General features: G+C 35.6%; 1 protein-coding gene across 14 annotated transcripts in view; it reads left to right on the top strand.

Moving 5' to 3' along the window:
- MCTP1 (multiple C2 and transmembrane domain containing 1) overlaps positions 1–25,787 on the top strand; it is a gene marked incomplete at both ends in the record, with an annotated part of 619,238 nt that overhangs the window by 341,558 nt on the left and 251,893 nt on the right. For 9 of the 14 annotated variants that reach the window (XM_080719329.1, XM_080719323.1, XM_080719325.1 and 6 more), the window contains 3 exons: positions 8,455–8,534; positions 10,841–10,952; positions 20,164–20,202. In XM_080719329.1, the coding sequence (XP_080575455.1) occupies positions 8,455–8,534; positions 10,841–10,952; positions 20,164–20,202 (231 nt within the window). The remainder of the gene's footprint in view (positions 1–8,454; positions 8,535–10,840; positions 10,953–20,163; positions 20,203–25,787) is intronic. The other 5 variants (XM_080719328.1, XM_080719335.1, XM_080719334.1 and 2 more) reach the window with 1 other exon arrangement.

The following is a 25,787-nucleotide window of genomic DNA, read 5'->3' as shown; positions in this document are numbered from 1 at the left end:
TGACTGGCATGGGTCAGAAATACATCCCTCTACCATTTTGTACCTCATTAAGATGCATCACTACAATGCACCAATAAAAAATAAAATAAGAAATACATCCTAAATGCATGGATTAAAAGTCCCGACTATTTTAACCCCCCCCCAAAAAAAAGTCAGTAATAAATCATACAACCCACAAAGCATGATTGCATTTGCTTTTGGTTCATGGGCAAAGAACATGTGAGTTTACTAAGTCTTAGGAAGATGGAATTTGTAGGCATGTGTTTATCATAGTAATAGCTACCATTATTGATCACTATGCTAAATGCCAGGCCAATTATCTCACATTAGGCTCACAATAAGCCTACAAGTAATTGTTCTCATCCATAATTTACCGGTGAATGAGACAGAGAGATTGCTTGCTTAAATCCAGCCAGCAATTGAGCAATATAGCTTCTGTTTTCCACTAAAGATGACTAATTTCAAGGGTCCGTTAGGTTTTGTTTGGGTTTGATTGCTAGTTTTACAATGTCACTTCTATGACATTCAGAATTTATTCTTATATAGTGTGATTGTTATTTTGAAACTGTAGTATAAAAATGAGTCAGGGACACAGTGACTAAGTAGGATTTTATATCCTGAATCATATTAAGTAGTTTCATGGGATAGGTTAGGCCTTTAAAGAAGCTTTCATTTGGTTAGAAATATTAGTTAACTAACCATAAACATGTTTTCAGATCATTTTAAAATCGCAAATTTTTCTAGGTATTTTATAAAAAAATGTTAAAATGGAACATTATAATACAGTATAACTAATTTAGGCAATGAAGTTACTAGAAAATCTCTAGATCCCTAGTAGTTATTTAGTATTATTGAATGGCACCAATTTTATTTTTTTATACTTTTATTTGCTCTTTATAATTCTATATCACAGTGAGATTCAAAATGAAACAAATGCATGCACACATCCATTGTTGTATATCCCTCTGTATCCCAGCCTGCTCCCTTCTTCCCTTTCCATACATGTTAGGGAGACTGATAATGGTACCTTCATACATGGACATAACCTTATTTTAACTTTTCTCTTCCTCAAGCCTTGCTTTTCTTCTCCTTTTCTCCTCCCCAATCTCTTTCCACTATTCTACTGGTTTCTCTCTTAATTTGACTAAGTCCCTTTTGTTTTTTCTTTTTGTTCTAGCTACCACATTTGGGAGAAAACATACAACCCTTGACTTTTTTAGACTGGTTGATCTAATTAATCATAATATTCTCCACTTCCATTCATTTTCCTACAAATTTCATAGTTTGTTCTTTATAACTGAGCAAAATTTTACTGTGTGTATAGATCAAGATTTTCCTTATTCCTCCATCTTGGTTGGTTCCATAATTTAGGTATTGTCAATTGCTCTGCTATAAACATGGGAATGCATGTATCACTAATGTATTCTAACTCTAAATCTTTTGGAGAGATGAGATCCAATTTTTAATCCATTGTTATCATAACTCAGAACACAATTAGGCACAGTTAACTGTAATAGGATGGATGACTTATCCCTAGGGCTACTGTCCACTTCTCCACTCCTAGTGCTAAGGAATTTCATGAGGATGTTACCCATATTGGCTGGTGTCAAGGTGCAATCTCAAGACGGGGTAAGATCAGGGTAAGTTTCCTCCCACACAAAGGAGGCTGGGTTGTATACAGTTCGCAAACACTGATAGAGGCCAAGAAAGTATAATAGCAAGAAAACATACCAGATTCCATAGATGGGCGAAACTGAAAAATAAATAAAAAATGAGGTGCAGAACACAACCAAGGGCAGAATTTGAAGAAATAGATCTATACCTACCACAGGTATAGATTTCCTGAGTCCCAGACTCAATACTCAGCTAGACAACAACCTAATGGAAAGAAGAAGAAAATGTGTGAAGAATGGAGGACCTAAAATGGTTAATATATAGTTTCCCATTTAATCAGCAGCATCGGTACAGAAGGGTGCCTAATATGAATTTATGGAAATATCCAAATAGGTAACTAAATCAAGGCCTTGGTCATTCCATAACATAAACCTAAACCAACATCAAGAACATCTGTCCACAAGTTGCCAAACATTTGGCAAGGATAAACTCATGTGTGGATCTAGAGAACTGAATTATAAATCCTGAAAATTTTCTTCTTACTCAACATCAGGGATTTTTCTACACCTGAGACCAGGATTGAGCTGCAGGTGGGCACCAAGTAGCTCCAAATATAGCAACTGATGATGGTACCTGGAGCTATCAGAAAGAATCTGAGCTTCAGTTTTCTGTTAGGAATCTTTTGGGGAGGTTTCCTACAATATATTCTTCATTTTATTTTTCTAGGAACTCAAATTTCTTAGTGATTTCATGACTGCCTTTAAAATAAAGCACACAGCTTAGACATCCCATTCAGCCCATCCCATATCCTGTAAGCATGTGATGAGCAGGCCAACTCGGAAATATTGCTGAGAATAGTAGATCAGAAAGGCCTTTTTCCCCTCTGAATGTCAATAAAGAATCATACAGCACTGGAGCTTGTAGAAAGCAGTTAGGAGGTCAGTCTATTGAGGCACTAAGACGAGCAAACTCTGTTAAGAGTTGAAAAGAGAGAAATAGAAATCAGGTCATAACACTTACTTTTGCTATAGCTTATTAGGCCCTCATTTTTTTTTTTTTTTTTTTGGTGGTAGTTGGGGTGGAACCCACGGGCTTTTCTACCTCTGAGCTATACTCCCAGACCTATTTTATATTTTATTTGGAAACCGGGTCTCACTAAGTTGCTGAGAGCCTCACTAGGTAGCTGAGGCTGGCTTGGAACCTGTGTGATCCTCCTGTTTCAGCCTCCCAAGCACTGGGATTACAAGCGTGTGCCACCACGCCTGGCCCACCCTCATCTTTTTTTAAGTATACCTTTATTGACACATTGTAATTATACAACATGGTAAAATTCAAAGTGATATAAATATACATGCACACTCTACTTGGTATATTTCCCTACAGCTCTCTCCTCCTCTATCCCTGTACATGTTAAAGTTTGGTAATGATTACCTTTGTAAATGGAGCTAATATTAGCAGAACTGTTCCTTGCCTCAAGCTTTCTTTTTGTCCTCCCCATATCCCCCTCCCAATCTTCTTCCACTATTCTGCTCATCTCTCTCCTCACTTAAAGTTCTTTTTATTTCCAATTTTCCCTCTAGTTTCCTCAGTTGAGAGAAATCTTATGACCTTTGACTTTCTGAGACTGGCTGATGTGCTAAGCACAATATTCTCTATTTTCTTCCATTCTCCTTCAAATGACATTTTTGTCCTTATTTATGGTTGAGTAAAATTCCATTGCATGTATATATACCACATTTTCTTTATCCATTCATCTTTTGGTAGATGCCTAGGTTGGTTTCATAATTTGACTATCGTGAATTGTGCTGCTATGAACATGGACATGTACAATCTACTTCCTTGTGATTTCCAAATGTACATCTTCGGATCAGATTTGTACTCAACCACTAATTGAACTTCTCCATTTAGATGTTTAATGGGCATGTCAAAATTTGCATATTCAAAATCAAATTCATAGTAACTGTTCTCCATTCTTCCTCCCACCCAAAACTTCCCACATTCCTCCTGTCAGTTGGAGGCACCAGCATTAACAAGTTGCTCAGGATTAAAGACTCACCATTTGGGTTGGGAGTCCCAACACCACCCACACTCAGTGATTCACACTGGAAGAACTCACAGGATTCACAAGCAGCTGCACTTGTGGTTTTAGTTTATTATAGCAACACAGAAGTAGAAACAGATACATCAGACATACTCTGGAGAAATCCAAGTACCGGCTTCTTCTCCAGCAGTGAAATGTAGCTATATGTATGCATCATTTCATCCCAGCAAAGCTCACTTGAGATAGAGTCCCAGGTTGTTAGTAGAAGCTGGTTGTTTTGAAGTGACCAAGAACAATAACCAGTCACAACTATGAAAATTCTAAATTCTCATAAGGATAGCAAGTGGTCAGTGTACCAGATAAGCAAAATAACCTGATGAAAGGGAAGATTTTCAAAAGTTAAGTTGCCACCCAGGAGCCAAGAGTAAGCTCAGGCCTGCTATGCATCTTCAGTTCCTATATTTGTTACATACAAAACATCTACTCCACCAACAATTTCTGTTCATCTATACCATCAGAGTACCTACTAGATTTAACCACGTCTCATCACATAGACATCTAATCCAAAGACATTAACTCTCGTAAGACCACTGGTCTTGTTGCTTACATTATTTCTCTGGGTAGAAAATGTAATTCACCAAATGGTTTCAGTGGGAACATTTAAGACATAATTTTGATTATACCATGTCTTTGCATGAAATCTTCCAATCAGAATGAAACTCAAAGTCATATGATGGTAAGCTTTATGACATAAGTCCAAACAAATAAACCAGCACTCTCCTGTTTCTCAGTACTTTCTAGCCACACTGGCCCCTGGCCAGTTTCCTCAGTCCCTTTCCATTTCCTGTTTCCTCCTGAGATAACACACCTTCTTCATCATGAATCCACATTTCACTCAAAGGACTCCCTCTCACATTGTTCTTCCTAGACATCTTATTTAAATAGTTCTCATCTCTTTTATACAATGAGGTGATTTTTCTCCATTGTACTTAACCACTACTTGACATATTTATTTATTACCCACCCGAAAATTCGTGTAAGCTCTAAGAAATCAAAGAATTTGATGGGTTTTTTTGCTGCTCTATTTCAAGTGCCTAGGAGAATACCTGGCCCAGTGTAAGTGCACACTCAATATTTTTTAAATAAATGAATAAATGAACAAATCATTTGATCTGCCTAATCAAAAATCCTCAGAAGCTACAATGGACTCTTCTAAAGCCTATGGACATTTAATCTTTTGAATGAACAAATTCACATGTGTATTGAAGCCTGTGAGTTGTTTTCTATGACTTGGATACAAAAGAATTTTGTTGATGCATTTCTCAAATTATCTTGATAAATAATTGAATCTATATGATAAATAAAATGCCAGCATCAATATGAGGAAGGGGAAGAGTGGGGAGGCAGCTAGAGGGACGCTCACCAAGAGCTGTGTGTACATACATCACTATCACTCCTTTTTTATATATAAATATATATATGTAAATGTTTTATTTTTTTATGTGAGTCATACTGAAAATGGCATAGATTCAGACTGTGCTTGGTGCCCTCTCCTCCCCCACCTCCCCTTTCACCCTCGCAACAATGAGTGTCTAGGTTGACCATGCTACATTCATACTTATACACATATTTGAATGTAGCTCCCCCATTAATCAACCTCAGCCTTCTTCCTCTCCTATCCTTCCATTCTAGCTTTGCTGAGGTTTCCCCTCCATTATCTGGTGTCCCTCTGATATCCCTAATACTCTGAACTACATTATGATATGAGACTACAATGTGTCATTAACAGTATCAAAATGGAAATTAAGATATAAAAATTTGCTAAAAATTTGTTTATAATAAAATATTTATTGTTTTAAATTCACCTGAAAATAAACACTGATGTTGCCAGGCCTAAGTGACTTCTACTTACTATTACCTAATGTTTCCAATTCATGAAGTGAAGGCCTCATGAAAGCAAGGATCTCATATGAATTATTCATGTTTGAATTCCCATTTTTTCTCCAAGAGTGGGTGCCTAAGCTATTGAATTTAAGTGTGCACTGTTTCTGAAATTCTATACAAGAAGATTTGAATTGTGCTTCTTCTTTGCCATGGGACTTGGAGGCAAAAAATATAAACTTTTTCAGCTTTAGACTTTTTATCTGAAAAACAGAAATAATAACTTATTTGCTGGGTTGTGAGAGAATTCAACTCTTAAATCTGTATAACATATTTACAACTGGGCCTAACTTACAATAAATGTAGACTAAACATTAACTGTGCTTGCTGTTCTTGCAGTAGGAGGCCCTTTTCCTATTTTATCTCTCTTCTATGATCAGTGTTTCTAAAGATACATCTAGAACAACACTCCTTTTGACAAACAGCTTATAAAACTTGAAACCAAATAGCATAGCTAATGATTTCATTAATAAATGGGTTCTGTTGTTTCCATTCTTTCTAATCTTTATGCTTTTGTTGATCAATAGGTATTGAAACTAAAGTAAATGTCTGGCCTAAGAGTAATAGAAAAGACTCTCACCATGAGGATGGAGTTGAGAGTTGTTGAATAACCCAGTTGAGCTGTCATACTAATCAATTAATTCACCGGATTTTTAACAATCTGCCTCATGATTGTGTAAATATTCCAAATATTCTCAAAGATTACATATCAGCTATTTTGTCCCATAATTTCAAGCCTGAATATGATGTGATTGGAAGAGATTTCACAATAATTTTTTCTAATGTTTTATAGTAAACTTCATGTTGTAAAATACACTATTGCAGCCACCTGCAAATATGAGGATGTCCGTTGCCTAAGATGTTTGGTGTATGCCTGTGATATACCCCTGAGTGATGACTAAAGCTCAGAAGTATAATTGATCAAGGAGAATATTTATTTCAGGAGTGCTGAGCTTTCTACAATAAATGTACTCCTGAAAGGTTGTATGCAAATCAAATGACTGCAAATTGAATAACATAAAAGGCATTAGGAAATCTTATGACTTAAATAAATTCCCTTGTGTCTCTTCAAATCCAAGGATCCCTTTGTAATGTAAAGCATTTTTCTTTTTTTAAAAAAATCAATGTTTTCATATTCAGGTTCTTTAATTGAATCATACCTGTACTAGAGGAAAAATAATAGTCACTGATTTAGGGCTGTTCTACCTACTGTTTTCTCTGCTGAGCTTTCTAACTGTTGGGCTGAGAATTGGAAACATGAGTGCTGGGATATTGATTCTCTCATGCTGGAGAGTCCAGCAGCCTGACTCATTCATTCAAAGCAGACTTATCTATTTATGTTGATTTATTCCAGTACTCAAAACAAATGTTTTCCATATGAAAATATTAGAAAACATAGCTCTAAACTTCATCTAGCAGCATTATCTTAAAATCTTTACCTGATCTTTTATTCTTTCTTTCCTGTTCTTTTCCTTATTGCACTTATTAAAAGTTGTAATCACCTATTACTTATATAATCCTTTGTTTAGCATCTGTCCCTCTCACTAAACTCTAAGCACTGATGATGCCATTTTTGCCCAACATTGTTTCCTCAGGTGCATAGCATATTGCCTGGTTCATGGTAAATACGTCACCAATATTAGCTGAGGAAATGAATGAAAAATTAGTAAATGGGTGGAAGTTAGCCAGTTCTCAATTACCTAGAGTCCTTTGGAAGTGGTCCTAACTGGCCTAGTCTTGAGCTTTCCCTCCAACCTTCCACTCTCCATCTCTCTCAGTTTGCTTCAGTGCCATTGGCTTCTTGCTTATCCTTAAACACACCAACCCTCTCCTGGGCTTGCTTCTTCCTCTGGATGCAGTGAGCATCCACATGGCCAGACATTATCCTTTCCATTGCTCTATATGGCACAAGTACCTCCTTAGACAGGCGCCACTGGAGTCCCTAATAGAGCAGCTCCCCACACACCTCCTTAACTTTTATTTGCCCCCCTAGCACATATCACTGAACTGTTGCCTATCTATTTTTGTATTTATTCACTGTCTTAGCCATTAAATGCAGAGTCCAATAGGTCAGGGATATTGTCTGTCTTAACCAGAGTATGAAGCAAGCAAGACAGAAAATATATTTATAAAGAGTAATGATAGAAGGAAGAAAGATGTTCTCTCTTTTCCTTTTTCTTTTGTTGCTATTAGTCATATTAGTATTCACGTCAGTAATTGCTTGTGATAATAAAACCTTAATTTGATTTAGCCTTAATATAATTTTACCAGCTACTTTAGTCATAATATCTAAATTTTGACCTACTTGTATATTGAAAATGTCATTGTCCTATAATATAGCAGAATTTATCTTAAATGACCTTAAAACATAGTAAGAAATTAGAATCATATTCTCATCACCCAATAGGAAATATTATTTAGTTTAATACTAGTTTGCTATCATTTTAGTAATGCCAGTGTCTTTTCTATAATATTAGAAAAATAATTTCTATAATTGTTTTTCATTATTTTGAATATTTACTATATTTTATTGCCTCTTCCTTAAAGTTCTACTTGATAGAAATCAAGAATAAAGCAAAAAATAAAAATACAATTTCCTTTAAATGGCTTATGAGACCCTAAAATTCCAAAGTACAAAAAACTAATGAATTTTTTAAAGAAATGTCATAAAATTTTATTGTTTTAGATGACCTAGACCCTAAAATTCCAAAGTACAAAAAACTAATGAATTTTTAAAAGAAATGTCATAAAATTTTATTGTTTTAGATGACATAGACAACAAGTATTTTATAATCAAGATGTTTTTATTTATAGCTTATATTAGAATTATTTATAAAAGTGTCTCCTTGGTTTCTTAGGTATTTGACTATGATTTTGGACTACAGGATGACTTTATGGGCTCAGCCTTCCTGGATCTCACACAACTGGAGTTAAACAGGTAACTTTTGACCATTGTAGTACTGCTATGCCTCACACAGTGGGGCCTCTGAAACAGAAAAAATCACCCAATCTAGGTTCTGGTTATACTTCTCTCATTTATAGCTGTGGGAAACCAGGCTAACTACCCTTTTTCAAGTTCATATTTCTTCCTAGAAGAAAAACACCTTTCCTGACTACCCCTTTTGACAACATCTATTAAAAAAAAAAAAAATCTTGGGTGCTTGCTCTCTTCTTCAGCCCTGTGTTAAGCATGATGAATCTAGAGATAAAAGATACATTCTTCAATCTCACATTGCTCATATGGTTGCAGTGGGACATTAAGAAGATCATGCAGCCAGGTGTGGTGGTGCATGCTTGTAATCCCCGCACTTGGGAGGCGGAGACAGGAGGATGGCGCAGGTTCAAAGCCAGCCTCTCTGCCTCGCTGGTTTAAGAGACCCTGTTTCCAAATAAAAATATAAAAATATGTCTGGGGGTATAACCTGGAGGTAGAAGGGTTTCCAGGAACCCCAGTACCACCAAAAAAAAAAAAAAAAAAAAAGCTCATGCGTGTTGATCATAATCAGGCTACCATATGTGACATCCCAAAATTACAAGTTTTATATACTATTAATCTGACACATTGCTTATGGTTCAGTCAAAATCCCTGACATGTGGAATGCAAAATGGCTCATATTTGCATATTATCATGCTTTTATTTGATAAATTAAAGCTCATATAGAAAATTAACTAGGACCATATTCTTGGCATGGAAAATTACCTGTAATTTCAATCCTGGTTGTATGAGAAAATTGTCCAGGGAGCTTTGTGAATATATTATACCCAACCCCCCTCCCAATATACAGAACCAGAATTCTCAAGGGTGGAGTTCAGGAATATGCCTTGTTCTAAAACTTCCTAGTTAATTCTTATATGTACCCAAGATCAAAAGTTTTTATTTGGACCACCCTTACCCAACAAGCCTTCTCCCCAGCACTAGAATACAACTGTCGTAAATTTAAACTCCATAAAGACTTGGTCTTGATCTCTGTTTTTTTATACCTAGAACCTAGCATAATGTATGGCATTTAATATGTGCTTAATACACATTTTGTGAATGAAACAAATAGGTAAATCACTGGACAAACAAGGGAGCATTTTATTTTTTCCAACACTTCAAACTTTTTTTTGTCTGGTGCTGGAACTTCCATAAAAACTTTAATATAGTGGGCACCAAACCCTATTTGTTCAATGTTAATTGAAATGTACAAGCCAGATGTTAAATACACATTGTCTGTTGAATGATATTTTGTATTATTTTCTAAAAGCGATTTGTGTAAGGTGGAGTTCTTCATAATCTCTTCCTCAAAATGCTTATCTAAGCCAGGCATGGTGGCGCATGCTTGTAATCCCAGGTTTCGGGAGGCTGAGACCTGGAGAATCACAGTTCGTGGACAGTCTCAGCTACTTAGTGAGGCCCTCTGCAACTCAGTGAGACCCGGTTTCAAAATGAAGAATAAAAAATAGGGCAGGGGGTGTAGATCAAATGCCCCTGGTTCCATCCCCAGACTTGCAAAAAAAAAAAAAAAAAAAAAAGCTTATCTAATTGCAAAGCCCCTATTACTCAACTTTAAGTATTGATTTACTTGTCTTTCAAACATTCCTGCTTAAATAAATAAAAACCTCTAAAGAACTAAAAAGGGAGGCAGTGGTTAGTAAATGACTCTCATTTAGTTGTTGGACTCATATTTATAAGAAATAACTGAGCCGGGCGTGGTGGCGCACGCTTGTAATCCCCGCGCTTGGGAGGCAGAGACAGGAGGATCGCGCAGGTTCAAAGCCAGCGGCGCGCGCTGGCTTAGGAGACCCTGTTTCCAAATAAAAATGTAAAATCGGTCTGGGAGTGTAGCCCGGAGGTAGAAGGGTTTCCAGGAACCCCAGTACCACCAAAAAACAAAGAAACAAACAAACAAAAAAAACAATAACAACAACAAAAGAAATAACTGATACTGTACCTTTGTGGGTTTAGAAATCATAGAGAAGGAACTTACAGATTTCTCAATAGTGTGGTAGATTCTTGTCCTTTTCAGGAACCTTTTAGAACCTCCTGAAGGGCAGAAATCCATCCAGTGAATTCATGTGTATGCACTGACCCACAGTTTACTGGATAACTTAATATGTTGGTGATATTTTGATGGCAACATAAATTTTACCAAGAAAGTAAATGAGAACAAAATTGCTTTTCTACTTATAATAATAAATTATTGATAAAAAATACTGTTGGCTTATTCACTTAACTCAAAATCTAAATGCTTTGCATCGCAGGCCCACAGATGTGACCCTAACTCTGAAAGACCCTCATTATCCAGACCATGATCTTGGAATCATTTTACTCTCAGTTTTACTCACTGCTAAAAAAGGAGAATCCAGGGATGTGGTAAGTTCCCCACAGCCTAGTAGAAGTTTTTTCTTTCTTTCTTTCATTTGTTCAAATGTCGTGAGACCTCGTTGGATCCAGAGGTGATAATAAAGAGAAGCTGCATATGAAAACCTGGCCCATTCTTCATTTCTGTGAGTATCACTAGCCCATGCTTATCGTGTCTTCTCAGTTCAAATTCCCGGCCCCACACTCCAGATCAGAACCTCTTGTTGTAAACAAGAAACATCTTTGTATTTTTTTTTTATAATTTGATTTTTCAATTTCAGATGTGTTATATTGTGTTATATTAATAATCATTCCGGGAATAGAGAATACATTTGTTAGTGAATTGAATATTTGGAATGCCATACAAAGGATTCAAACCTATTATTTTGACTGTATTGTCAGGTGTACCATAAATAAGGAAATGAGGTGGAATTATAACAGAGTTTCTGCTTTCTGGTATTTGTTCACTGAATGATAAGTGAATACTTTCCATCTTCTCATGGGCTTCCATATTGACGCTATTCATTTTCAGCACTAGCTGTCTATATTTCCTTGCACACCATGCTGTTATGAGAAACTAATAAGGAATACAGAGGAGAAATCGCTCCCGTGCTGTTGAAGTGACATTTGACATTAAAAAAAATCATATTTGACCCACATTAGTATGCTTGCCAGTGAACTTTCTGCTGCAATTTACCAGAGATTATTTATTAGAGCCAACACATATAATTGTACCTGGAAACTACTCTAGCTCTGATTGTAACCCATTTTTGTACAAGCATCATTTTTCTAGGCAAGTTCAGATACTCTGTTTCTGTGATATGTGTATTGCTGTCCTAAAATAATACATGACTGCGATTGATATATATTAGCCTCTAAAAAGGAAATACTGACATTTCTTTCAAGATCATAGGTAAAGACAGTAAATTTCAACCTCAAATTTAGAAGTGTTTTAAACTCATTGAAAACTTTGTCCTTTTAAATATTTTATCATCATTTTCTTAAAAGGTAAATAATATTATGTATAAATTCACATATATAATATTTGCTAAATATAGGTTCAGTATCTATAGCCACCAAAGAAAATATTGTGTTTTCTATAAAGTATTACCAAAGAATGCCTATTGTGAAAACTTAGTATGGTGAGATTAGGTATGTATGTGTACAGATGAAGGGGTGAGTGAGGAAAAGTTTTTACAAAGAACATCTTGAATGGGAAGCCCATCCTCTTAGGAGTCACCAGTTCAGAAGACATGATTTTACCCAGAACAAGCCAGGAAGTATTTCATAGCTGGTAATCCACATTACTCTGTGTGTGTGTGTGTGTGTGTGTGTGTGTGTGTGTGTGTGTGTGTGTGTGTTTTCAAATAATCCCGGTATTTGCCAAGAATCTTCTTTAAGTCAGATGGAATACTGGATACTTAGGACATAATAGAAGTTGGTTCCTGTGGAGAACTCTGAGCTGAGCATGGTAGTCCACACCTGTAATCCCAGGTACTTGGGAGCCTGAGACAAGTTTGATCACAGGTTTGAGTCAGTGCTTGGTATCTCCGAAATAAAATATAAAATAGAGCTAGAGGCGTGGTTCAGAGGAAGAAAACCCCTGAGTTCAATTCCTAACACCACAAAAGGAAAGGAGAGAAAAACCTTGAGACTCAATCCCTGGAGGAAAACTAAATTGACAACTGTGTGGTGCCATGAAAGAGAGGTACACATTTGAGAAAGGACAAACAGGATAATTTGTTCTAGTCATGGGATGGGGGTTATTTAAAGAAGCCAATAGAAATAGAAATGTGAAACGTGAATAGGAGGGAATAAGACAAAGCCCGAAAGAGAAGTGTTTCAAGCAGAGGAAAAACACATGCAAAACCTGTGGCTAGAGAAACCATGTTGCATTCCATCAATTTAAAAGGTACCTGTGCTTAGAGGAAGGAGAGCCGGCCTGTGGGGAATCATAGTCTCAATGGCACTGAAGTAGAAGGGAGGTGCACAGACTGTGGAGGGCGCACTGCTCATGTTGAGGTTTGTGGTCTTTACCCAAAGAGCAATGAGGAGCCATTGTATGGTCTTCAGATAGGAAGTGGCATAATCCTATTAACCTATTTGAAAATATCTCTGTACCTGCATTATAGAAAACAGAAGGGAGGGGTGAGACTGGATGCTAGCACCAGTGAGGTGGTTTCTGCAAAAATCCAGGTGAAAGATCCTGGAGGTTTAGTTTAGAACTCTCAAAGGAGCTGGGCATGGTGATGCACACCAGAAATGTCAGAACTTGGGAGGCTGAGGCAGGAGGATTGTAGGTTCAATGCTAGCATAGTAGCTTAGCAAGACCCTGTTTCAAAATTAAAAAAAAAAAGACTGGTAGCTCAGAGATAGAATACCCTTGGGTTCAATACCCAGTATCACAAAAGAAAAAAAAAATAGAATTGTCAGAAGTAAAGATGGAGGGAAATGAGCAGATTTACCTGTAAGATGTAGAACGAACTCAATGAAACTTGGCAAGAAAATAGTTCTGTATTGGGGTTCTTTGTTATAGTAATGGACAGTACTCTATAAAGGAAAATAATTAAGTGTCTGAAATCCTACATATTTCTAAACCATCTAAATTTTCCATATTACTGGAGATTAGAATTATATAGCCACTATTATGGCAATTTGAGTGATTTGATAATGGAGTCTGCTAAATTTTTGCATTAATCTTTCTTAAATATCCTAACATCAAACTGAGGATCTGAATGATCAAGTGAGTATCCAGAAGCCTTATGAAAAAGCTGCTGGGTTGTCCTAAATTACATAGAAATATGTAACAGCACAAGCAAAATAGTTCTCAACAGTATTTTCTCCTCACTGACCCTTGCAAAATTTCTTTAACCTCCATTGCTGCCCAAATTTATATTTGGGGCACCACACAAAATATATAGCATGTAGAAGCAGATTAAAAATAAGTTTTCAAACATGAATATGGAAGAAAGAAGGTAGGTTATAAGTAACAGTTACTTACAAAAATCTGGCCAAGCATGGTGGCATTCACCTGCAATCTCAGTATTCAGAAAACCCCAGTAGGGAGAATCACAAGTTCAAGGCTAGCATGTGGTAACTTAGTGTGACCCTATTTCAATGTAAAAAAATTAAATAGGACTAGCGTGTAGTTCAGAGACTAACACCTCTAGGTTCAATCATCTTTTTCTTTCACCTCTTCATTCTGTCCCATCACACCTTTAACACAAATTCCTTTTGAAATCTTCATGCCATGTTCTTGACTCAAATTCCATTGACCATCCCAGTTTTTTTTTTTTTTTGAAGAAACCCTTGACTGCTGGGTATTATTTTTCATCCACTGGCTTACTTTGTCCCTCCTACCACACAGTCTTAGACAGCCCTGGCCTTATTCTGCTGCACAAACTGGGAAAGGGTATCTTCTTTCCTCTCATGTTGACCTTCCTCTGGCTTCTTTGTGAAAGAAGCAAGTAGCTCCGCCAAGGCTTCACAATGGAGGCAGGCAGATCAGAGCCTTCCCCCTTCCCATCATGACCTCAGCCTCCCCTGAGGAGGCAGAGAGGCTGACCATTTTGGCTCCCCTGGCCCATGCTTGTGTGTGTGATCAATAGACTAGACAGGGGCTTGGCTGTAGAGAGGCCAGCTGGGACAGGCTGAAGGGAGGAGGAATAAAAGATCCAATATCCTGGCCATTCTAATGTCCTAAAATTGGATCTGAGTTTCTAAGCGTATGCTATCTATTTTTAAATTTTCCAATAAATTTGACTCTTTTGTGTTGTTTAGTTTCAGTTTTGTTTTAATCTCAGCGGAGGTTCTAGAGCTACTTTATTAAGTTCTCTCAAACTATTTATTGTACCTGTGAACACTATCAGGTTTGGAAACTGAATAAAGACCATCTATCTATCTAAAAATGATAATGGAATACTATTAAACCACAAAGAGGATGAAATTTGCATTCTTGTCATTTGCAACAAGATGCATGAAACTGAATGGGGAGGATATTATATTCCTAGAGATAAGCCAGGAACAAAGAGATAAACACTGCATGTTCCTAGTCTTTTATGGAACCTAAAAAAGTTGATCTCAAAGAAGTTGAGAGTAGAATGAGGGAAGAGATGGATGAAGAAAGGTTGACCAGTAAGTACACATATTCTTTTTTTTATTTATTTATTTTACATTTTTATTGGTGCATTGTGTTATACATCATAATGGAGTAAAAAACTTGTGTAGTCATAAATGCACACATCACCCAGTCAGCCCCCATCCAGTCCCCACCCCACACACGATGTACTTATTCATATCGTAGTCAATCACTAAGCCAAGTACACATACTCTTAATAGCAAGACGTTCATGTGTGCTGTTGCACACAAGGATGACTATAGATAATAATAATACTGCACTGTGTTTTTTTAAAGCTAAAAGAAGGAACTTTGATTATCTTAACCAAATAAAGAAATGATAAATGTTCGAGGGAATAAATATAATTTTAATTTTAAGTGGTGTATACATGTATAGAAACATCTCATGGTACCCACAAATATGTTAACTTTTATGTGTCAAATAAAAAAAATTAAAATGATTATTTCTCAGGTACCAAGAAATATGACAGGTTCTGTAACTTCATCTTCCTCCTCTTCTAATGATTCAATTATCTGTGGTTATTTCTCTAATTCAGTGGAAAGTCTTCATGGGGAACTTTAGGGATCTCCAACAAGCAGCTGGACTCCTGCACTCGTGACCTGGGCCCCAGCCATGCAACCCCTTCTCAAGCCCACACTATCTTCAGTGTCACTTATCCTACGTAAAACATGCTCATTCTTCACCTCATCTCCATCCTGCATCTGACCATCTTGGGCCAGGGAAACATGTGTATAGCATTGTGTGATGTTTATAAGTAATATAAACCCTGGTTTGAAGACTTCTCTTGAAACCTAGCCCAACTTTCTGTACCCAGTGGTCATTCAGTGGGTTGTAGATGTATCTTGATGAGATCTTGACAGGAATTCAAAGGTATGCATCAAAGGACCAGGGGAAGGTATTTTAAGGGATTTTTTAATTTCAATATTCAAATACTTGGGGTTGTCACAAATAATATTAAATTGTGATTAATGAATTATTTAATTTTTGGTAAGCTATTAAAATGAGTACATTAATGATAACCTGATTAAGCCCAAGCTGTATTTCTCTTCTCAAGAATCTCTAATCACAACAGTGAAGCACATAACTACTACTGCATTTGCTTTATTTTGTAACATATATATCTGAGATGAAATAAATTTTTCTGGGATACAGTTGAAATCTCTTGGCAATATATATTCAACTCAAATTTTCTATGCCTTAAACATAATATATTATTTCAGTGAAAATGCCATGCTAAACTTACACAAATTATCCAGTAACAGATTTTATTTAGAAAAATTTAATTCAAAATGCATCAAACCAGAAATCAGTTACTGAGCACTTCACAATTCCACTTAATGTTAGTAATGCATAGAGAAGGAATGGAATGCAGGATGGTTTGTATTGACCCTCACACAGCAGAATTATGAGGAAAGTTCCATGCTCTTTGATTATTATCTCAGGAATAATTTTAGGTTTTAGGAACTGAAGGCTTTAGTTCAAAACATACATGTATATTTTTGTGTCTGTACATATAAAACTTCACTAAATATTTTATATGTATTAAATTGTGAACAGAAGAGATGAGTTTAAGACCCTTTAACACATAAATCTTATCAAATAGTAAAGAAAATATTGACATTAACATTTAGAAAATGATATTAAAAGTAGGCAAGAACCAGGCGTGGTGGCACACACACATAATCCCTGCATTCGGGAGGCTGAGACAGGAGGACCACAGTTCTCAGATGGCCTCAGCTATTTAGTGAGGCCCTTTGCAACTCAGTGAGACCCTGTTTCAAAATAAAGAATAAAAAATAGGGCTGGGGATGTAGCTCGGAGGTAGAATGTTCCTGGGTTCCATCCCTAGTACTGCACACACACACACACACACACACACACACACACACACACACACACAAAGTAGGCAAGAAGAAACAGAAATACACTTGGTATTACAAAATGCTAAAATTTCTAAGTTGATTATTTTGTGATTTTTTTGTGTGAACTGTTAAGTACTGACAAGAGGTTCCCTAAATAATGCAGTTGGGATCATTTCTTTTTGTGTGGATTGTCAATTCTGGAAATCAGCAAAATTAAAGGATGAAGTAAAAACCCATTCAGCCTACAGAATCTACGAAACTCTCAAAAACATGTACTAATTGCAGCAATTTAAGAAGTGTAATATGAGTAATAGCAAATGTATTTCATAGTTACCAGTATTAAAATCTTCTGCATTGAGTTCATAATTAAGTCTTTAAAAAAAAAACTCCAGAAGTGAGAAGATATATATGCATATATAGATATTCTTCAGTTTTCAGCATTGTGTGTACAAGAAACCAAAACTTTTATGGGGGCATGCTGATGTGTTGCATGGCACAACTGTCTTTTCTGTCTTGACTGCATGTCCTGTGTTTAAACCGGCAAACATGTGTATTGCATACATGTGTCCTTTTAAATGGCATTTTTGTCTGATAGTGTGTTTGAGTTCTTTCTGGCTCTTCTTCTAGCAGAGTTCAATCCACAGCTTTCTTCATTGGAGAATTTGTGAAATACAAGTGAGTTAATTTGTGTTACATACTCTGTTAGATAACTTAGAACTACAAATTTCTTGGCTAAGGCTAAAAATAGAAGATTCAAAGAAACATATGAATTAATCCTAATTGATCTTTAATGGGTTTTTAAAACATATATTTTATATTTTAAAAGCCAAATATCTGTTTCAGAAAATGTATACACTAATCATTTTTGGATATTTGTATGTAAACTAGTTATACGATTGTCTAGTAACAGCTACAACAGAAGATGAAAGTAAAAATGAACTGAAATTTGGAATCTCTATCTTTTCTACATCTCTATCACTGCCTACATGTTTACATTATTATGGTTGACTTCAGGAAAGGTTGAGCTGCTAATTAAGACTTTGAATTAGATACAATACTAGGTACTAACTCTCTCAAAAAATAATTTATATGTTTCTTGGCTGAAGATAAGATTATAAAGCAAAAAATAAATAAATCTTATACTTCTGGAATCTACTTCATCTCCTACCTTTAACATTTCCTAATCTTCCTTTTTAAATAGGTCTCCCAGATAGCAAAGATAACAGCATGAATAGTGTGTATTAAACTAATTTTCTTTTCAACTTTTTTACTATTTTCAGTTTCATGGAATCGACCTCACTCCAAAGGCCAAAAAGAAAATAGAATGTGGGTGTGGGATACTTAATTATTGATTAACTAGTAAATTTGGCTCAAAAGGCAGGAATTTTGTTATAAAATCTGAGGATGTTTTGAGAATCACTGTATCTAATAATGTAACTTTAGAAACTGAATCTGGAAAATAATAAATTGGTCCTCATAACTGCCAAATCTTTCCCATTTCTACTTATAGAATAATTGATTTTTTTCTTGTATCAATGTTCCAATTCTAAAAAAGAAAACCATGCAACTTATTTATAAAGTCAGTTTTGAGAGACCAGAAAGATATCAGCCCTATATTTCAATTTTTCACATAAAAGATTAATAGTATGCAGTGCTTCTGAGTCAAGGGATATAAATTTGACCCAAAGTATAAAATCCTTGTAATATTGTCAAGTGTTGCCATAGGATTTCTTGTCATACTACTAAAAATAGCATGTCACTGGTTTTCAATTGTATGCAATTGGTTTCCAGTTCTCTTTTGACATTGGAGGAAATGGTGGTATTGGCGTGGTGGTGGTGATGGTGATGATGATGGAGAGGTGAATAATGATTTATTTAACATCAACAACATACCTCTATTCCATGTCCACTAGATGTCTGTCTCCATAACTCAGTGATGGAGATTGTTGCCTCAACATGAATTATATGTCAGTTCTTAGAAACTATAAAATGTCTCCATAATAATATTTGGCAACAGTGCAGTTTGTTAATTCCATTTGAAAAAAGAGAAGGGGAAGTTATTTCAACCTTAGAAAATCTACTACTCTTCCATGGTTTGATCAATATTTAAAATAGAGCGTATATGCTTTGTAAAACTACCATTCGCATAAAAAGGAATGTATCATTATGTCTGACACTGTTCTGATTTTCTTATTTCCAACCTTAGAACCTCTACATGATTCCATTCTCTCGGTTCAGGGAAAAGGTTGCTTTAGTCTTATATTAAAACCTTTTCCAATTTTGTAATTTTGCAACCCTCCATGAGTGGTTTCTGTAATGCTACTTCTTTATAGTAAGTTCTCCTGGAGGAGATACGGTTCTTAAGGGCACCAGTACACTTCCTCAACATACAAATCCAGCAAGCATTTCTAAACTACATTTTTACTTCAAATATTCCCTATTCTTCACTTCATTTCCTTTGAATATAATGATAAAAGTCAAACATAGTAAAGAGGTTAATTAGAAAGTTTAATATTTCAATCATTGCCAAGAACTTTTAAATAATACAGATGTTTGTAATGAGAATTTATGGTTTACTTTAGCTAAGAGACCAATGATCTTAGCACTCATCACAAATCTCCAGAACCTTAGTTAAAATATGTGTCCACAAATGCCTTTTACTATGACATACCCAAAATAGCTTCAAGGGTGTGTTTTAACAAAACATTTAACAGGAAGACACACCATTAGCTACTGCAACATGCAACACTTTTCTCAACTGAAAGTACTTGTTGACCCTGGTGATAATGAGTAACTGGGATCAGGAACCATCCTAAGGTGTCACCAAAGCCACAGAGTTTAAATGTGTTTGAAGAGAAAGATGATTATACACTCAACGAAGGCCCCACTACCACCAAAAAGAGCAATTGTGAATCATGAGATTCAATGTACTTTTTCTAGTCAATAGTTAAGATATTCCAAGTATTCCAATTCTATTTAAAATGGGCGGTTCCATTTCTTCATGCAAAGAAAAAAGCAAATGAACTCATACCAGAAAGACTGCTTGAATGTTAAAGGCGCTTTTCTCGCTATGTGTGTGTGTGTGTGTGAAAAGCAATTTTCGTTTTGTGTATTTATGGCTGGAAACTGCCATGTAAAGGGCTAATGGATGTTACATTTCCTCTAGAAAGCAATGGCTGCCCTGGAGTGGAAAGATAATGAACATGCTTTATTTCATTTACAGACAATGCTAATGAGGAAGAGTTGGAAAAGATCAAGTAAGGTAATTCTTAGCATGTGATCTTTCAGCTTTTCTTTTGAGAGGACTGTCGGCTGCTTTCCAAACTCCCTCTCATACCTCTTCAAGCTATATCACAGAGTTCATCACTATTCAGTTGTTATTTTTTTTCTCCATAAACCTTAAGCAAATCATTAATGCTTAATTAGAAATCACGCAGATCAAGAGCATCCAAATCATCCTCCTGCTAATCTCTGGTCACCTCTGAGCTTCATTCTCAGCATCTGGTTTCTATTATGTGTACAACAGGGTCTAGAAAATCACTTTGCTCCCAGAATAAAACAACAAGGCAAAAGCAGGGTCAACTCCAGATAGAAGAAAGATTTTTTTCTAAACAGAGAAGTATTCTGTATTATAACATTGGAGCATGGAGTGAAACAGTTTCCCTCAGCACCTTTTCTCACTTCGAGAAATAAATGGATCTCAAGAGTGAATAGAGTTTATAGTTCCTGTAAGGTTCTGGAGGTTCTCTCTTATATAAGAGAGGTATCCACTAAGCTTTTAATTTATTCAATGGTGGTACCACTGTTGGATATAGATAAATATCAAGAGGAAGCTGGACTTGTCAGTGAGTATGCCTTGAAACAAGTTAGATTTTATTTGTAAAAATTGTGTTTGTTAAAATTTCTACGTAAAAATTTGGTTATTTCACTATTAAGTGACTAATTTTTTTAGACCCTGGAACATGATAATCTTTTTCTTTCATTATGATCAAATCATGATGCTGTTACTTAAGTTTTTCTTTGATTTTGTCATTTTTATCTTATTGTGAATGAAGAAAAATACTCATATTGATTTTTAAATTTGTGGTCAAGTCTCAATCTGTTTCAACAAGTATTTCTTAAATACAGTTCCTCTCTAATTCTTATAGTAAGAATGACCAAAAGATAACTGACTAAAAGATCGGGGCGTCCAAAGCACTTACTAAGGAAAGTTACAATATTTCTGATTTACTATTCACGGTGTTTTATGTTAAACAAAATAAAGTTTCGAAAACTTTTAAGAAATGTTTGCAGTGTTTACATTTGTATGACTCTTTTGTTTGTAATTGTTCTTTAAAATAGTGTTATATTAAGAATATATGAATCTAAAATGCATATAATTTGATTTTTATTATTCTGAATCTCTATTATAATTGTGGATAACATAACAATTCATTAATAATATAGTAATATTTCTTATAACATGAATAATATACTATATTATACTTAGTATTAATTAGTAGAAGTGATTTCATTTTATTATAGTATAAAAAAATAGAAATATCCTTTAAAAATATATTTAACTTATATTTAAATTTAATCTTAAAAAATCCAAATATTTTCCTTCAGCTTACAAAAAATGTAAAATTAATCACTAACATCTATTCTCCATTCCTTGGTATCTAACATTCTTGGAGATTTTATTAGCAATAATCCACTTATACATTGAAATTGGTACCTTTTTAAAGTTTTCCACTAAAGATACAGAATCCCTGTTGTCTAGCTTATTTAAGTATTAGGCAGATTATATTTAGTATGTGTATTAATATGACTTTTAGGTTTCAATCTAAAGGATTTTCAATTTGGTAAAAGCTTAATAGGGATATTGAATGCCAAGTGAATTAAAATCATTTCACTTATTTTATTCTTTTATGAGAACATAATGCACACCTGCTAATTCATTCAGCTTTTCATGGTGCCCTAAAACCATTTGCCATAGTCATCCATATTAGTATAGCTAAGTGTTTAAGTGTTACATTAACAATCTAAGGAAAGTTTGACGCTTCCTACCTGCACTATCTGATTCACTATTCTTTACAACCATGGCTGAACTAAAACTGCGCCCATGTCTTCTGTATAAATCATGCTTCCTAGGAAACTGAGGGATAAGTGACTACCTGTATAGTTTTATAAATGTTACTATGTTGTTTTGTAGAAATGGCACCCCCTTTCGAATGATTTCAGTCCTCCCTTTAAAGATTCTTGTTTTAAGATTTTTCCTCTTTTAGTTTTATAAAGAATATACTTATATTACATTTAAACACAAGTATTTTTAGTTGATATAACTATGCTCAAAGTCAAAGGTGAATTTTCATAAGAAGGCAAATTATTTCCTTTTTTGGCATCTTGATTTACAGGAATGGGGTCTTCTGCGTTTTTATGGTAGGGCACTGAAATGTACCAATGGTGAATATAAAAGCTGAAAATCATAAACTTTGTAGCAAAGACTTGAATATAGTCAGACATCGTTCAAGATTCTTTAGAGTATGGCATTTTTCTTCCTTGACTTGGTTTCTTTCAGAAATTATGTATCTATAGAGGGGGGAGAGGTCAATTGATGGTGTTTTCTAAAATGTATCTCTCTTCTCTATCCAAAGCAAATCATCTCATGGAATTTTATATGTCTTCTCTTCATCTTGACTTTGCATTATAAGATTTCATTTCATACTTTAATTAGCACACCTATGTCGATAATGTACTCTTTCACTGGAAATGTTTTTGTTTGTGGCACTCACATACTGGGGACTTTATTTGCTATTGAAACCAAGAGAAAAATACCCAGCTTAAGACAGAAATCATAATTTCTGTTCAGGATCAAGTTATATATTATCTGGAGTAAGTGTGTTATCATACAAGAATGAGAAATTTAAAAAAGCAGTGTATACCAACCTCTGAGGAACACAAATGTGTGAAATATTTGCTGTATTTGAATGGCATGCAAAGTTATAAATTTCACAATTTCTCCTCTTTTGGGGATGGTAGTACCTTTTAAAACACTCATTCTGCTATTTCCTAAGTATACTTTCAGCATCCATATTTAAAATTCTACCTCATATTCAGCCATAATAGAAGAATGTTATTTTTAGAAGAAAGGTATGTGCATGTATATTACTATTGCTTTCAGTATGATACATAGTTACAATGAACCAAATAAAAGTATAGAAGAAGGAGGAAGAGGAGGAATCACTATCTCCCTAAATTGGGGCAATGAGATAATTATCCCAGTCAAAGAGTTACACTTATGTGACAAGATGTGTAATGCTATGAGTTATGGCAATATTTTAGTCTTTAGAAAAGCTTATCATTGGTCATTTGTCCTAAGTTTAAATTATTCACAAGAAAGTTCCATGAGCTCATGAAAGATTTATATGTATTTAGTGGATAAATTGTGTGGGGTCAAGCCAAAAATGAAACAAATAATGAAATAATTAGCTCTATCAGACAGTAAGCAGTTATGATTTTATACAGCACTGAATAGGTGTCTGCATTTTAACCTAGAAGAATGAGTTTGCCAGTGCATGAAGGTGAGATAATAATAAACTTATGTATTTAAGTAAATAATTATATGAGAAACACTATTGTAATAACATAAAGATTTGCATGTTGCTATTAATATCCTCAATAATTATAGTTTAGAATTATTTTCTTTAAGAAAAGTTCATCTTTTGAATAATATAGTATAAACGACTGCAATGATGTCTCATTACCATATCTTCTGTTACTTGAATGGCTTATAGCTTTTTAGTAATATATCTTTTTATAGAGATTTTATTATAATCATGCAGCATAATTTTAATGAACTATAAAACACTTTGTCCATTGCTTGAATGAAGCAATCTTTAACAAGACTTTTTTTCAAATATATCATTAATTTGAACTAGAGAACCCTCACCTCTGTAAGTCTGGAAGGCATAGTTAAGCCTGATATCTTCAATGACACATTAAAAATGCATCAGTGAAAACTTGTAAGAACTTTAAGTAAAAGGGGAGAAACATATTAACACATTTTAAGTATCTCACACAATTAATCAGACATAATCAAAAGATATCATTTAGTAATGATCAAGTCTTTTCCACAACGACTTCATATCCTGATAAATAGAAGATTATTAAAAAGCTGCAAAAATGACAACTTGATGGATAACAGAACTTCTCAACTGTGAGTGACCAAAATGATTTTCTTCAATGTATTATTTCTACTTATTAGTGTATATCCTTGTAAAGATGATATATTTACATTTTTTGAAGGAAAGAGAATTTTGTTTAAAATTCCTTATTTTACCATTATATTATTTTTATTTCCAAATCTGTGCTATTTGGAAATACTATAAAGTCATCCTCATGATTAAGATTTCTGAGATCCCCATCAATAAAGGATAAATAGCAATGAGCATTTATTATAAAGGGGTGTATTTTAACTATAGTTAATCAAATTTCTGAAAATTGTAGTTTGTTTATTTAAAAGAAAGATATTATTCTAATGCCAGTAAACATTTTATTATCCCACAAAATACTTGAGCCATAATTAAATTTTATATTGAGATAGTTTACATGCTATTTTGACAATATTTCCCCATAGGCATGAAATTATATTTTCATAGTTCAAATTCATAACTATGAGTATTTGCTATAACAATGGCATTACATTTATTTGACTGTTCTTGTTGAGTTTTTTAATTTAAATGTTGTGGTTCTTTCTGGGAGAAAAATCAGGATGAGTTGTCGCAAAGTGAAGGGACAAAATGTAATTTCAAGCAAAGAATGGATCCCACAAATGTGTGTTTTGAGTCTGTGATGCTTATGGTCAAATCACTGATTTGGAGGACCCCAGCAAGGAAGCTGCGGGGGATCAGGCAGGCCAGCCCAGCCACCAAGGAGGACGACCTGGGACCAGTCTGCTTTCTCCAGCAGCAGTACACACATTTGTTAAGTGGGGATACAGAAGGCCTCGTGTGGAAGCAGCTTCAGGTACCTCGGCGGAACCCTGAACTTGAAGAAGAAGAAGAACAAAGATCGGACACGGGACCGGCTGCAAATACAATCGGAACACTGATCGGAACGCTGATGGCGGGCTGCCTTTGCAGCTGCCCAAGGAGCTGCCTGCCCGAAATTACCACGGAAAGATAATTCGGGACTAAAAACGGGCTTAGGACCGCATCTTAAACAGCGAGCAGCAGCCTCCAGAATTCTGTGTGCCCACCAGCGACCAGATCACAACTGCATAGAGACTTCCACGGATTCCTGCACCAATTCAGGTACCTGAGGGCGCCCTGGTAAGTTGGGGTCCTAGCGTGTGCGCAGCCCCAACCACCCAGCACGGGCTCAAGCCTCAGACCCCAGCACTCTCCTCGCGCACCTTACCTGCGCCACGGTCCCCTGCTGGTAGTCAGTACCTGTACACTGCTACCTCTAAATTGAAGTCTGCTTGTGTGTCTAGCCCCTGCCACCTTGCCAGAGCCGGCCTTCCAGGCTGCAAAAGCCCTGGGTGACCCGGAAATCCCCGTGGGGCACCCCCAGCTTCTACGTCCCACGGGAGGCAGAGACCATTGCTGGACAACGCGCACTGGACCCTTGAGCACCTACCCTGCACCCCTGGCCCACCGCTGGGTGTTCCCCCCCTCCTGGTAACCAGAGGCTTAGTGCTAAGCAAACAACACAGCTCAATACACCTTGGAAGAGCATACCAGCAGCAATAGACAGCTGCATCCACTCTCACTTGGGTCCAGTATTAGCAGCGCATCCAGCCTGCACTCTTGGAATAGGCAGAGCTCTGGCAGTAAGTGTGGGCATCCAGGAACCAGCACCCAT

Source organism: Muscardinus avellanarius (assembly GCF_963383645.1).
Source record: "Muscardinus avellanarius genome assembly, chromosome: 1".
In the NCBI taxonomy this organism is placed as follows: domain Eukaryota; kingdom Metazoa; phylum Chordata; class Mammalia; order Rodentia; family Gliridae; genus Muscardinus; species Muscardinus avellanarius.
The sequence above is the reverse complement of the archived record's forward strand: the minus strand, read 5'-3'. Positions and strand labels throughout refer to the sequence as shown.